The sequence below is a fragment of the Podarcis gaigeae genome, assembly GCF_964106915.1.
Source record: "Podarcis gaigeae genome assembly, chromosome: 2".
In the NCBI taxonomy this organism is placed as follows: Eukaryota; Metazoa; Chordata; class Lepidosauria; order Squamata; family Lacertidae; genus Podarcis; species Podarcis gaigeae.
In genome coordinates, this window is record NC_139679.1 from 33,818,159 (window position 1) to 33,834,316 (window position 16,158).

A 16,158-nucleotide genomic window follows, 5' to 3' on the forward strand; every position below is an offset into this window, starting at 1 on the left:
TCCCGCAGGGCTGCCTAGGCTGCGGATGTGTTCCCGAAGCACTGGGCGCTCTGCTTTCAGGGCGCCCGATGCTCCGGGAAGCAGGCTGCTATCCGCAGCCTAGACACGGCTAGCGGAGTGCTAATCCCGAAGCTTGGGGCGTGCGGAGCTCAGCGCGCCCCAAGCTTCTGGGTGCCGGCAAGGTCTAGACGGCTAGCGGAGACCTTGCCGGCACCCAGAAGCTTGGGGAGCGCTGAGCTCCACACGCCCCAAGCTTCGGGATTAATGCAGCGCTCCGCGGATAGCTTCCTGAAGCCTGCATTCACTCCATAGGACGCACACACATTTTCCCTTGCTTTTTAGGAGGGAAAAAGTGCGTCCTATGGTGCGAAAAATACGGTATTTTTTAAAAAAAGTAGCTTAAAAGTAGTTTCGGAATTTGGCAATGTGAAGGATAGCCTACTACAGGCTTAATATTTTTTTATTTAGCAAGTAAGTAGACAGCCCAGGAAAGTGCAGATCAAACCAATCTTGTCTCTTTATTATGCTTTCCAGGAAGAGAATTATAATTACATTATTATGAGTAGCAGTAAAAATTGCCATGCTTAGAGTAAGGATGGAAAACCTGTGACCCCCCCCCCCCGCCCCACTCCAGATGTTGAAACTGCAACATCCAGCATCCTCAACTGGCTGGGGTTGATGGGAATAGATGTCCATCAAGCTCTAAATGACCACAGGTTCCCCGTCTTTGATTTACGGAGAACTCATGCTCAGTCATCTTTCCTCTCCTGTAGTACTGCATCTTTTCATAGGGCTTAGGCCCCTCTCCCAGCAGCCACATCCTGAGAAGGAGTCAACCCATGCCCATTTCTTGCATTGCATGAACAATAACTCAGCAACTGGACTTTTCACAGACTTTTCATATTTTCCCTGGTTAAGTTACAAGGACGGTCCTGCCAACTTGCAGACAGTTCCTCTGACAAAAGATAACGTACACAAACAAAGCTTACCAGAAACGGTGCACTGATCCATGCAAATGTTGACAAAGAATTTAGGTAGGCTGATTTCTTCAAAACCTGCAGTTCATTCTTCCTTATCTCCAGAACTTTTTCTGCAAAGGATGGTTCCCAAGCATAGAGCTTGAGAACCTTTATGCCATTTAGAATTTCATTCATTAGCTTGATGCGGGAGTCTTTGTAGCGCATCTGTTGCACCTAAACAATGTTAAAGAACACCATTAACCAATAGCCATTTGTGTAACAACTTGCACTGTGCTTCCTGTGTCCAGGTCTCCAAGGAATAACAAAACAATACTTTCATAAATTTAGATACTATTAAAATACCACACCCACTTTTCTGTATGGATGGTGTACTTCTACACAATTGTAAATAAGTAGGTATGTTCATTGCAAGATGAATAAGAATTTATTATGGGTTGGGCATGTGAACAATAAAGAAAACCCCACTTTAACTCACTGTATCTGGTCAAGGATGTTGATTCAGTTTAGAGATTAAATGTGGGACTAACATGCTTATATCCCAATTGTTTACTAATAGTAGCCTCATACCATGTGTTGCCAGGGAATTCTAAGAAGCCAAAAAAGCAGTACAGCTTTGACCTTGCTTCAAAATGGCATACAGCTCTATCAAAACGTAGATAAAATCCCGTTCCTTGATCTCAGGAACCAGAATCCCTTTTTCATTGTCTAGGACTGCCCATATTGCACTGGTACTCACAGCACTTTTATTAAGACAGGAGTACTGGCTTCTACTTTCGTTTTGTTTTACCCCCCCCCCCCCAAAAAAAACCCCATTAGATACATATGCACAAAGTCCATTTCATTTTTATTTTTTAATCATTAATGTTTCTCTACCCTGATTCCATTTAAAAGGATCTGAGGCAGGACATTCTAAGAGAAATTTAGAATTAGAGAACTGCGAATTATTCCTTATGAGCTGTAACTCATGCTTGTTTGAGTTTAGTGGAGAAAGAGAAACATTTGTCAATAAGATCTTATTTGGACTCTTCCTTAGCACTGGCCGTTGGCTGCTTGATATGCAATAATTATAGGATAGGGGAAGGGCCACAGCTCAGTCGCAGAGCATCTGCTTTGCATGCCTAAGGGCCCAGGTTTGATCCCCAGCATCTGCAGGTAGGGCTGGGAGAGATTCCCTGTCTGAAACCCTGGGCACAATCCCAGTTGGCGTAGACAATACTGAGCAAGATGGACCAATGGTCTGACTCATTGTAAGGCAATTTTCTCTCTTCCCAATTTTAGAATATGTTCAAGATGTACTATGTGAAGCTTAGCTCTCGGTCACTAGGACATAGGTTGCATTTTAATCTTTTTGTACTTAGAACAAAGCTGAAACCAGCCTGATATTCTGTGTGTGATTCTTTTGCAGGCAGACTCATCGTCATAAAGGAGGCAGAAAGAAAAGCCATTAATCACTCACTGAGGCTTTTTTCTGGACTCTTTCCATCACATTTCTGTCGTTGCTGGTGTTACAGAAACCACTGTCAAGCAGCCAAGGGAAGGAATGTGGTTCCTATTTACTATTTAGGTGACTTTTTAAGGTCGGTGGAGGGGGCAGGGGAGACATGGCAGCCTACAGCATCAGGCAATTCACCATTAGATGGTGGTGGTTGTATTCCCCCCGACCACAAAAGAAAATGATCTTTCACTGAATTCCTTTCATCGTGTGCTCTTGTTCAACTGACAAGCCACAAAAGAACTGCACCGTGGAAGTATAAGGAGAGTGAGGAAAACAGAAACAGCAGCAGCTGTAGAGCTAAAGTTCATGCTCAGCTTAAGTGAAATGCAGTGCAGAAAATAAGCAGCACCAATACAGGATCACTAAAATGTAAATAAAAATCAGATGTTTTTAAACATCCCCTCACAATTAAAATGAGTCAATTATTAGCAGTTGGTGAAAGAAAAGGAATTTTAGTATCACTCCCATTAGAACTGGCCGTAAAACTCTTAATGCTGCAATCCTACATGTACCTGGGAATAAAGCTATATTGAAACTTTTCGTTGCAAAGGCATCCATTAATGGTGCTCATGGCAGTCTCCTTAGCATATATGTGTGAATATATTCCAAACACTTGTCTAATTGCTCTTGGCTTCCTTTGCTCACTGTGTAGGGCATGTTATAATTTCAATAATAATCACAGGGTAGGATGTTAAGCAGTTCACAGAACCAGTGGCGTAGTGTGGGGGGTGCAGGGAGGGCCAGCCGCACCGGGCACAACATCTGGGGGTTAGGGTTAGGGGGCGCAAATCCATGGGTTAGTGGGCGCAAATTACTTGCCTTGTCCCGGGTGCTGACAACCCACGCTATGCCACTGCACAGAACTGATCCAGATGATATCCGAGATCTGCAGCTCTGTGATTCAAAACTATACTGAGTGGAGGGCACAGTGGACCTCTACTCTATGGGCAATCTCACTAGTCATGCTCCTTCTGAGCAAAGTACAGTGGTACCTTGGGTTACAAACACCCCAGGTAACAAACACTTTGGGTTACAGACTCTGCTAACCTGGAAGTAGTACCTCGGGTTAAGAACTTTACCTCAGGATGAGAACAGAAATCGTGCGCCGGTGGCACAGCGGCAGCAGGAGGCTCCATTAGCTAAAGTAGTACCTCAGGTTAAGAACGGTTTCAGCTTAAGAACAGACCTCCGGAATGAATTACGTTCGTAACCAGAGGTACCATTGTATTGGCAGGAAAAATAAAGCACTGTGGAAAAATTTTCTACTACCCACTGCTCTGGAAAAAAAATGGGAAATCTGCAAGAAGAGGTTTTGCAGAATCTGTTCTAGACAGGAAGCAAATGAGAATAAAGTCCAGGGCACAAGATAATCAGGAAAAAACAGACAGGAGAAGGGCTTTGAGCAGGCAGCAGCTCAGGTAAAGTTTCACAGTGAGACTTGAAGGCAAGGCAAGTCAGAAATCCCAGGGCAGACAAGCAGGTGCAAAGAAGCCATGCTCTGCACACGGTAGTCAAATTGCTCTAAGATCGAAGTGCTGACTAATCTGCCAGCACCCTCTTTCTGCTTCCTTTTGCAGGGAGCCTCACCTAGACAATCCAAATTAGTTTGGAATGGATGTACTAGAGTTTACTTACCTGGAGTGCTCTGGTTTTAATAGCTATTACAGCATTAAATGGGATGAGTAAGACCATCACAGCAACTCCTGCCAGCACAGACGGCCCTAATTCCTTCAAAACGATGCAAAACACACCAGTCATTATTCTATTCTCTTCCAATTAATATTTTAAAAAACTGGAATTTATTGTATTTATAGCCTCCTAGAAGCTCAAAGTTCCATACATGATCCTCCTCTCATTTTACAGTGTCACACAGGAAGCTATGTCCAGCACTCTAACCACTAAAGCACAGAAATGTTTATATGGCTAAAGTTGACTAAATAGATTTTCAACATTAAGTGCAAGAACCTAGAGAAGCTCTGCAAAATCCTTATGGAACTTCTCTTTTTATCTGCACCAAGCAGTCACATATGCGTACTTGGAAGCTAAGGAAGGAATGGAGGACAGGGGAACATAAAGGGTGGTATTCAACAAAGTTTTACTCAGAACAGACCCACTGAAATTCATGAACACGGCTAAGTTAGCTCTGCTAATTTCAGTAGGTCTACTCTGAGTAAAACCTAATTGACTGTGAATTCAAAATCTTTGGGTATTTATTTATAACCACCACAGGCACTGCTAAAAATGGCTCCTTGGATGCTGTATACTGGCACTCTACATAGAAGCAAGCTGGTAAAAAAATGGTGCCATAACCTGCTTCACAAATACACCAGTTTATGTCAGGCACAGCATTATACAGAGGCAAAAGCAGACAAAAAATGAACCTGAGAAGCTTTTTTTATGTTTATCATTAGAGATCTCTTTTATTGAGCTAAGGGGGAATTGAGGACTGCAATGTTCTACAGCAGCTTTGCAAATAAAAACTGAGATAAATAAAAACCATCCCCTAAACTCATCTCTAGGATCCTTCTTCCATTATACTCCTGCTATGGCTCTTTAAATCTAAGGATATTGCAGCTCACCTGAGCTCTGCATCCTCAGTTATTCATCTGTTCAGACAGAACATTCTAAAGACAAGGGCTTGGAATTCTGCTGGGAGCAACAGGTTGCCTGCAATATGACTTTCCACAATCCCTTTCCCCCTTCAAGCTGGGTCAGCCTTAAGCTTACTGGCTGCACATTGTGCCAAATCAGAGAGAACAACATAAGTGACTCTGTACCTGCCAGAGAAAGGCTAAAGCTAGGCATATCTGGAGCGGCGCAGACCACACCATGTTTAGGAAAGTAGTCAGATCCATCAATCTTTGGGCATCCACTGACATCAGGTTGACAATTTCTCCAACAGTGGAAGAGCGCTTTGCTGAGTTGGTGATGACTAAAGACTGGAGAGACAATGAGAAAAACTCCCTTATTTAGGCATATTTCCTCATTTTGTAACATCTTGATCCTGCACTTCCACCACCCCAAGAATCAGGTTTGCAGCTTAGAGATGCTGATAGACCCTGGTCTGTCACTGGAGGCTTCCATGCCTTGAAATACCTACCATTAGCTTCAGTTGGTGTTTTATCTGAATACTATTCTGGGCAGATTGCCTGGCCACAGCTATCCATGCTCTGGGAACATCCAGACTGGACTACTGCAATGCATCAGTCCTGGGGCTACCTCCAAAGACTATTCAGAAACTTCAGTTACCCCAGATTACAGCTTCATGACTCACCAGCTTGGACTGGCTGGAGGGAACATATCTTGCTAGCTTTGTGGCAACTTCACTGGTTCCTGGTGCATTTCCAAGCTCCCACCAGAAAACCTTCCATATTTTTAAAACTCTTATTTTTCAGAACAGAAAGAACATCCTCTCTGCCACTTCTCAAGAGTACTATATCCCATGCAGTAGAAGCACATATTCTATACAAACCATTCCTGTTATCAAACAAAAACTGTATTTCCAAAGATCCCCATGGGATGCCTGTATCCTTGTTGCGTTTTGGCAGAATACAGGTGAATTAAAGCTGCCTGACTTTTTATTACTTCTTTGTTCCTGCAATTTGTTAGTTACTTTTTCCAAGAGCATCACGTCCCAGAGTTCCATAAACCATGGCTCTTGTATTTAAAGACCTCCCACACTTCGCTATAGTATGTCTTGCAGCCCTCATGAGGTCTCTTTGGGTAAGATCCTGTGCCTCTCCCTCATAAACAAGTAATAAAGCAATTTTTGGATCTAAGGCAATAATTTGGTTAGCAATCAGCTGTGTCTTGCTAAAGACTTTAGTCCAAAAGGAATAAACAATAGGAAAAGATTGCCACATGCATACCTTCCATATTAAGAGTTTTGAATTGAAAGAAAGCTCTTCAGGAAATGTATATTAAGGATCAGTTCATGTTACGACAACCATTATATAGAAGCTACTTTAACAACACTATCTTATGAATGTTCACTAGCAAGTAAGACTTTACTGTGTCCATTGGGTCTTACTTCCTTGTAAGTGAGCTTGGGTCTGCCAGTCTAAGACCCTCCCTCTGGCAGCTGTTCTGCGTAGTGGCTCATCATGTAAGATTTTCCACATGCAAGATTTTTCCACAAACAAAGATATGTCAAAACTTGGTACTCACAGAGGGTGGGGTGGGCTGGACTTCCATTATGCATTGTATTCACTCATTAATAACTAAAGATATAAAATTGTTCCAACCACTACTACACTCATTTGAGCATGCAAATATAAGCAAACTCAAATACAGTCTTTTTTTATATATCCTGTTTATACAAATGACTTGGGGAACTTGCAAAACAGAGGAATAATTAAAATATTTTGGTATGGAGGAGAAGTATTTGTGAGGATTTCACAAGCAGCTGTAGCTGGGGTACCAAGAATGCAAACACATGATGCACAAGAGCTAAATGTACACAGTATGTCATACACCAAGCATCAAATCCACTTTTTACATGTGTGCAATGGTTAGTGTTACCAGTTGAAGAACTATTCTTTCAAGAATGATTTTCAGCTGCCACAAATTTGTTTAGCTTTTACACAATCGCTTTTAAGCAAATCTGATTAATAAAAAAAGCAAGACAGTATGGCACATCTATCAGGCTAGTACCATAAAAACTCAGCATGGTGTATCTGGTGTTGAGGAGGTAGCAAAATGTGTTTTCCTGCACAAAAGCAGGCCTGTGTTGGGCAATACCAAGGGCAATTTGGGTTACATTCAAAAATAACAAAACTGTGGCGAACATGGTTAGGATGGTCCTAATTATCTAGTTACAAACCCCCAAAGAATATGGGTTTATATTCATTCTACTTGCTAACATAATATTAGGGAGTCCTTCACAAGCACACCAATTTATACAAAATCCTACATATCCGTGTGGATCTTTTCCATCCAGCTGGCACTATGCTGGAAGGAAAGCAATTAATGGGTGGGAAAGACCCACACATTAAACCTCACCCGCATGCCTCTGGTAATCTCACATGCAAAGACTGCAGCCACATCTGAGCTTGCTTCCACATGGCTGAATGTGTGCGTGTGAAGGGAGCCCAAGTCTTTGAAGGAGATGTCAAGTGGGGGGGGCGGGGGGGATAGTTGAATAGTTGCAGGATTGTTCTTGAGATGTCAGCCACCCAAGCACTGGTTGATGAGAGCCAACTAAGAAAAAGGGCAGGATTAAGTAATGATGCCAGAATTATGGAAATGCAGATAAAAGGACAGTTCTGGACTGGGGGGTGGTGGTCAAAGCTGGGCTGAGAGCTAGATTAAAAATCCTTAATTCTTTAAGATTTAATGTTGCAAGTGGCAACAGAAGCATTTATGAATAAACTGCAAATGCCAGAACACTGAGAAGAAACATGGAATGTGTATGTGGAGGATTAGAGACAGTTGATATAAGTCTTTTCCTGCCATTGCATGCAGTGCACAGTCCAGGGATTGTGCATTTGAATCCTCCCTCTCTTTCACTCCTCATATTCTGTGCACTGCCAAGTCCTATTGGCTCCTCCTTTTTACAACATTAAGAAAATACGGTGCTTTCTTTCTGCACCCTCAAGCAAAATCTCTTGTTCATATTCACTGCCTGTGCTTGCAAAAACATTAGCCTGCTTCTACCTTTCTGTAGATCATCCCGATGATGCCCGTTCTCAGTCTCATCCCAGTAACAAAGCAGTACTGGAAATGCTGGTGAAGGATTATCGTCTGAAGCACAGCAGAGGAAAACATCAAAGCTGCAGTCAGGTATCCCCACCATAAGGGAGCACTTTTATTCTTAATGAAGCCAATTAACAGACTGTTTAAGGAGCAGAGGAAACAAATAGACAACAAGGGGAAGAAACAATGAGATTAGTGGGGCAAAGCACAACACACTACTGATTCTTACCCACAGCAAAGTAGCAGCACCAATAATTCAAACCATTCTTCTGGGCACATGCCTAGAAGGCATAAGACCACCTCAAACATCTTATTAATTGTTATATCCACTTCATTTTTCTACAGCAATCCAATTTAAAAAATCTAAAATAAAAAATATTGTGGAAAATAGGGGAGGGGCGGGCAGACACCTGTATGTTGATTGGTGTTGTGTGTTGGTCAAATGGCATACCTGGAATTCACTGTGCCAGCATAGTGTGTAGAGGGGCTGAAAAGCTGAAGCAAGTTACAGCTACATAGTACATAGTAAAATAAGGCCAGCTGTATCATGAGGCAAAATGAAGCAACTGCCTCGAGTGGTGATGGGAAAATTGTGCCTTCTCACAAAGCTCTCTGCTAGTCTGCCACAAAGATAGTCTGGCCACTTTCCTGTCTTCTATACTGTTTTTTTAGCATCACCCCCTGCCCTCTTCTTCTGCACAGCCACTACCTGGAGATGCTGAGGATTAAACCTGACTGGAAAGCATGTACACATGTAATCTTTGCATCTGCCAATCAACACACATAGATGAACTTTTGTGTGTTGCAGTTCAAAATGGGATTCTTTACCATGTAGACATGCAAGTGTGAACTGGAAAAAAATATGGTGCATGGAGGAGATACTACACCATTTAGTCATGTTAGCGATATGTCTAAATGAAAGCCTTCCTTGTTTCCCACTTGGTGTTCTTATGCAAAACTAGTTAACACATGAAAACCCATTATGTATTTCCTCATAGACAGCCTTTCCCTATCAGACTGCCATTCTCCCCTGCCATTCTCCACATCTGCTATGCACATAGGCAAGGACTCAGCACAGGATAAAATACGTGTCCTGCGACATGCAGGGAATGGAGTGCAGTAAATGGGAAAACCCCAAAAGCTTGCAGAAAGCATTAAAGGTAAAGGTAAAGGTACCCCTGCCCGTACGGGCCAGTCTTGACAGACTCTGGGGTTGTGCGCCCATCTCACTCAAGAGGCCAGGGGCCAGCGTTGTCCGGAGACACTTCCGGGTCACGTGGCCAGCGTGACATCGCTGCTCTGGCGAGCCAGAGCCGCACACGGAAACGCCGTTTACCTTCCCGCTGGTAAGCGGTCCCTATTTATCTACTTGCACCCGGAGGTGCTTTTGAACTGCTAGGTTGGCAGGCGCTGGGACCGAGCAGCGGGAGCGCACCCCGCCGCAGGGATTCAAACCGCCAACCTTTCAATCGGCAAGTCCTAGGCGCTGAGGCTTTAACCCACAGCGCCACCTGCGTCCCTGCAGAAAGCATTAAACACCCTTAAAACTATTACCTTTTCTCTAGCTACTCACTAATGCAAGGTTTCCCAAAGTAGGGTTTCCAGCTATTTTTGGACTACCATTTCCATCATCCCTGACCACTGGTTCTGTTAGCTAGGGATGATGGGAGTCGTAGTTAAAAAAAAAGCTGGAGACCCAAATTTCGGAAACACTGTGCTAATGGATCATGTGAAATGTATTTGAATGCGGAACTCACCCTAGCAACTTGGGGTTGACGAAAGACAACAGATCTTGAATTAATTTAAAGAAGGAGCCGATTAAGAAGTATGGGCCAAAGGTCCTGAGTAAGGCTTTGAGAAAAGATGGTTCTTTCTGCTTTGTGTTACTACTTATCAGGATTTCTGTTTCCTCAAGGCCATCACCAACATGGTTCTCTATTTGGTTCGAGCTTTTTGTATAGGATATATCTTTTTTCCTAGGGGAACAAAAAGACATTGTTAAAGTCAGCTGAAAAAGTGGAGGGTTTGTTAGGAATGTTGACTCTCTTAAATAATAGCAGCCTTTGGGCTTCAAATGTCTTGCTTCTGTGAGAACTGCTAAGATATGTTTGTAAGACATTTTAGTAGCCAAGAGCAGGGACATTTTAGTAGCCAAGAGCAGGGAGCAGTTTCCCCCATGAAAAAAAGGGACCTCTGTTTAAAGTACTGTCTGTGTTAAAATCGGTACTTTATTTAATAACTATTTTAAAGCTGCATATTTAAATTATAGTGACATAAGGCAGCACATTTGGAACCTGATTCGCAAATTAGTTGTATGAGATATTACTACTGCAGTCCCCCTGCTTGGTGTATTCAGGGGCAGAAACTTCCACATCAACCTATCAGATCAATTGATTTGAGTGAAGACTGGCCAGTTCATGGAGGAATGATTAAGATTAAATTAGTTTAGCTTACTTAAATAAAAAGCTGTAGTCTAAAGCTTTGGCTGAGGCAAATACAGCCTTCGGCACCTGATAATTTCCCTTTCCTGTTCAGCAAAATGATGGTGATGATGGTGGGGGTGGTGATGGTGATGATGATGACATACTTGCTTTGGAAAGCAGCCACATTTCAAACATCAACTTTTTTTGGTTTTATGGTCTTTCAAGAAATAAAACTAATGGGTGATAGCTTTACTCAGAAGAGACCAATTGAAATCAATTCACACAAGTAATTTAGGTCCATTGATTTCAATAGGTCTCATTTGAGGTTGGATAAAACCTACTAGTTTAGTATTTTATGAATCAAAAAGCCCTGTTACCACTACAGCTATGGTTTCGCCATGCATCTTCCAGTATTTTTACCTCAATTGTTTTATGTCTAACAGCCTATAACTTTATAACAGTTTTGACTATCCTTTCACCGATTTTGCGCCCAACCAAACCGCTATTCCAGTGGCATTTCAAGACAAGGGCACAAATTAATGGAAGTCAGGTATTTGCCCAAACACATGAAAGCTCAAAGCGTGGGGAAGGGAGTGCATGCTCCAGTCCCACACCACACACCTCTCAGTCCCTGCCCTTCCTCCTGTTGAATAGGGAAAGGCCCACAGGGACTCCTGTTCCTGTTTACTTGAATGCAAATTGAACCCCTTCATGTGATTGGGGAAACTGATCCTTAACTTAGCTTAAATCACGACAAAACATCAACAGCGACCTGATCTTCTCTCTACCCCCCTGGTATGCTCACAATAAAGAGAGAGCTGGTATAGGGGTGATTTCAAACAAATGATCCACTATGTACACAACATGCATTCTGAGGTGGAAGGAACTGTACTGTGTGTCTTATCAGGTATGCATGTGATGGTTCTTGAGCCATACACAGCTGAGTGATTCAGCATACCAGTTATCTCTCCGGATAAGATAAAACCTCAGACACTCTGCTATTTACAGATATAGAGAGCATTTATCCTCAGTGTTCTTATTTTATTAATGTTCTGCCTTCCGCTTTGCATACAGGCAAGTTTAAGAACATTTCACATAATGAAGGTATTTGTCCCTGTGGGATCAGAGAGACAAAACTTGTGGGTCATTTTAATCTCTATATGACAATTTGTATAATAAGCCCAGAAAGAAGCTGATTGTACCTTTACCCAGAAGACCCACTGAAATAAGGCTATCTCTTGTTTAAATGATTCCTCTTCTTACATTACTGAAAATGTAGCTAAATTCTTCCTATCTAAAATATAAATTAAGAGCCAGATGGTAAAGCAGGAGCTCCCTTTTGGCCCCTCTGTGAATATCAGTATTTTTATTATAGTTATCCTGTTTGCATCCCCTTTTATTGGTCTGTAACCATATAACAGATAAGTCATCATCACTCTGCTAAGAAGTGTTTGTAGTATGTGACCTAGTTTAGATTTAAAACAGAAAGTAGCTTTCTGCATTTTAACACTAGCAGCCTCATACCAGCATGGCTCAGAATTTCTAAGAAACAAAATCAGCACAGTTTTGAAATCAGTGGTTAAAAACAGTGCAGTTTTGAAAGGTTCAGTCGTCCATCTTCATTGTATCCAAAAACAGACAAAAAGCTGCACATTGATCTCAGGAACCACATGCAAAAATAAGTTATGATATCTTAAGAGGTGTCCAATTCACAGTGAACAAACAACTTTCCAAAATATAGAGGCTGAATCAGAGAGGGCAAGAGTTACAATTTCAATTGAAATCCAAAGAATGATACGGAAGCATGACAAGGCATAAAGGTAAAGGTAAACGTACCCCTGCTCATACGGGCCAGTCGTGTCCGACTCTAGGGTTGGGCGCCCATCTCACTTAAGAGGCCGGGAGCCAGCGCTGTCTGGAGACACTTCCGGGTCACGTGGCCAGCATGACAAAGCTGCTCTGGCGAGCCAGCGCAGCACACGGAAACGCTGTTTACCTTCCTGCTATAAAGCGGTACCTATTTATCTACTTGCACTTAAGGGTGCTTTCGAACTGCTAGGTGGGCAGGAGCTGGGACCGAATGACGGGAGCTCACCCCACCGCGGGGATTCGAACCGCCGACCATACGATCGGCAAGTCCTAGGCACTGAGGTTTTACCCACAGCGCCACCCGCGTCCCATATGACAAGGCACACACACATGTAAATGAGGCATACACATATGACATGAGGCATACACATACACATGAGGCATACACATATGACAAGGCATACACACATGTAAATGAGAATACAGAACTCCTTTGCAGTGTGCCAGATGGTTAGTATGGAATTAGATGTCACTGAGAGATGCTCAGCTAACATGCTTTGGTCTGTACCATCTGTTTCTTCTTGGTTCAATGGAAGGCTACACTAAAATAACTTTTTTGGCTCCTATGAGCAGACCAGATCATTGAAACTTTCTGATGGAAAATGATGTGTACACTGACAATTCCTGCTCTCTCTCTCTCTCTCTCTCTCTCTCTCTCTCTTTTGCATTGCTCTTTATTATACAAGTGAAACTCGAAAAATTAGAATACTGTGGAAAAGTTCATTTATTTCAGTAATGTCACCTGCCTACACTGCCAAAAGTATCAAAACCTGGTTCAATGCCCATGGGATTACTGTGCTTGATTGGCCAGCAAGCCTGCCTGACCTGAACCCCATAGAGAATCTATGGAGCATTGCCAAGAGAAAGATGAGAGACATGAGACCGAGCAATGTAGAAGAGCTGAAGGCTGCTATTGAAGCTTCCTGGTCTTCCATAACACCTCAGCAGTGCCATAAGCTGATAGCATCCATGCCACACCGCATTCACCACAACCATTCCATGCAAGTGTGGGTTTGTTCTGAGAACCTCAGCTTTCCAAAGGGATCCCACACAACCCAGAGCCAGTGAGATATGTCTTCTGAGAAAGAGACATGGAACACCTTGTGGGGAACAGCAGCACAACTGAGGAGCTGGAAGAACCCACATTAGTCCCAAGGCAGCCTGATAATCCCTCCGACCGCATCCCAAGCCGCATCTTCATCCCCAGTTCTCCATCGTCACTACCTGGGTCTCAAGAGCAAAAGCAGCAGCAGATCCAATGGGAAATCTGGAGCTGGCACAGGAATGAACAAGGGTAAACTCCAGAAAAGGGAGATCCCACTGTAAACAATCACCCAGCAGAGGAAGAGGAAGAGGGAGGAAGCTGGCAACAAGGATATTGACCTGTTTTTAGGAGGTAATTTAATTATTGTTTGATTTTATACTAATGTTACCGTATATATCTGATGTTAGCCGCCCTAAGCCCGACTTCGGCCAGGGAGGGCAGGATATAAATAAAAGTTGTTGTTGTCGTCTATATCATCATCATCATCCCTTCCAGTTCTCCTCTAATCTCTTGCTGGGTCAACAGCTCCCTACGGTCCAGCTCATTTGCTCAACTCCAGCTCCCACACAAGGTCCTGGGGGCCTGGACACACTTTTTTCCTCACCCCTCCCCCACAGAAAAGTTATAGTTTTTATTATTATTAAGATAATCTTGAAAGTGTGATAGAAAATGCAAGTAAAATGTGACACTTGAATGGGGGTTGATTACTGGTTGTTCTGAGATACAGTTCCAGTGCCTTGAGGATCCTTGCCTACCAAAGCCTACCAAATTATGCAAAACAAGCAAAAAGCCTACCAAATTATGCAAAACAAGCAAACACATGCATATTAGCTTAACATATGCACATTAGCTTAATTATGCATTTTACACAGTTATCATTTATGTAGGCTGCAATATATATTTTTTTGGACACATTACGATGGCACACAATTTTGGTGATTTTCTAAAGCACCGTTAAAAAGCAAGAGTTTATGCACAAAAGGAAGCCTAAGAGTGACTTACTGTTGCACTTCTTGATTTTGTTTATCCCACTCTTTCTGCAGCTTCTGTACTATCAGTTCAGATTTATCATCCGCATTCAGAGACCATAAATCTTTATCTTCAAGAGGCTTCTTATATCCCTGGATTGCCATACTGTATTGTTAAAAAAAAAGAAGAAAGAAAGGACGTTGGTAATCAGTTTGGACACACAATTCAAACTTTCTCAAGAGAGTACTGCAGTGTTATGCGTAATGTGCAAAGACCTCTACAGACAGTGCATGTGAGTACACACACATTTAATTCCTCCTTCTTCTACACTAGGCATCCAGGCATCTTCTACACAAATTACCCAGCTACTGGATGGCAGAAGCTGTTGTACATTTCCCTGCTCCATATCACATGCTGCTATCAGTGGGGTGGGGACAGGGGACATGTGCAATGTTGTGGATACAGGTAAACTGTTCTGGAAGTAACAGGTAGGGAGGTGGGAAATAAATACATATTTGCTGTTTGCAGCAATGGCCATGTGTTTAACATAAAATGAATTTTTGGTCTGACTGCAAGTCAAGTACAAAGGAGTGATCAAAGATGAGTAAGACCAAGTTTTTCTACTAAGGGGTGAGCTCTGCTTCCCATCCACTCTCCAATGTTCACCTCAGTAATGACACACATATAGCCTCTGGATGCACCAGTGTCCTGCCCTCCTCCCACAATCCTTCAAGCAGGCAGTCTACTTTGTTTTTCTGTCTCTGCCCACCCCCATCCACACCAACACCTTGCTTGTATTTTTGCTCAACACCCTTTAAAAGTGCTCTGAGAAGCAGAGGAGGTGGCATTGTGGCTGTCACAAGGCATAACTAATCAGCACCAAAAGGAGGGGTTTTGCTTCATGATTGACACAAACACTAGCCAGTCAGTGCTGTGCTTTGGTTTTCTGATTCAAACCAAAACACAAGGTTTTCCCTGAGTTCAATCTGGGAGCAAAGATGGTAAGTGCACAAGATGAGGTTAGCACATTTTCAAAGCAGTTTCACTATGCAAATATTGTATGTCTGGTACCAGAACTTCAACTTCATCACACTTTTTAGCACTTCCTTGATGCCTCCAGTATTATCCCACCATAAATGTCTGCTGTGCTTTGCCATCACCTTGGGCACCCTCAAAATCCTGTCTAATCTTTGGCATAATACATTACCAAAGTATTGGCAAACAAGAGGTTCTGTTCACATACAACTCTGTTCACATACTTTCAATTATTACAGTGATGATATCCACAAACATAAGGGGGTTTAGTGGTTGAACCTTGACCGTAGCCAACCTTAAATGCATTTTTTTTTCTGGCTCCCCGCTCCTGCTTTTCCGACATGGCAACAAGATCACTACTGACGTCAATGTAACTGCTGCTGTCAGGGATGTTAAATAGCTCTCTGTTGACCTCTTGTCCTCCTACAGAAACTCAACTGAATTTGGGAACTGACTACAAATGCTACAAGTTCACCCATCTCTCTTTAAGTGGAAAAACTAGGACAAAATGATTTAAATCTTGGTAGGAAAGTGGCATTTTAAGTTGACATCAAACAACTATCCAACCTCGGCAAACAGAATTGCTAACGCTTGGAAGTCTCAGGATATTAACTATTTTCCTTGAGGCCTTAGTATTTCATCCATGCA

General features: G+C 42.7%; 1 protein-coding gene across 3 annotated transcripts in view; it reads right to left on the reverse strand.

Moving 5' to 3' along the window:
* ABCC3 (ATP binding cassette subfamily C member 3) overlaps positions 1 to 16,158 on the reverse strand; it is a 78,029-nt gene that overhangs the window by 26,103 nt on the left and 35,768 nt on the right. For all 3 annotated transcript variants that reach the window (XM_083727938.1, XM_083727939.1, XM_083727937.1), the window contains 6 exons: positions 14,509 to 14,640; positions 9,927 to 10,145; positions 8,131 to 8,308; positions 5,253 to 5,414; positions 4,111 to 4,203; positions 990 to 1,193 (listed from right to left, as the gene is read on the reverse strand). In XM_083727938.1, the coding sequence (XP_083584064.1) occupies positions 990 to 1,193; positions 4,111 to 4,203; positions 5,253 to 5,414; positions 8,131 to 8,308; positions 9,927 to 10,145; positions 14,509 to 14,640 (988 nt within the window). The remainder of the gene's footprint in view (positions 1 to 989; positions 1,194 to 4,110; positions 4,204 to 5,252; positions 5,415 to 8,130; positions 8,309 to 9,926; positions 10,146 to 14,508; positions 14,641 to 16,158) is intronic.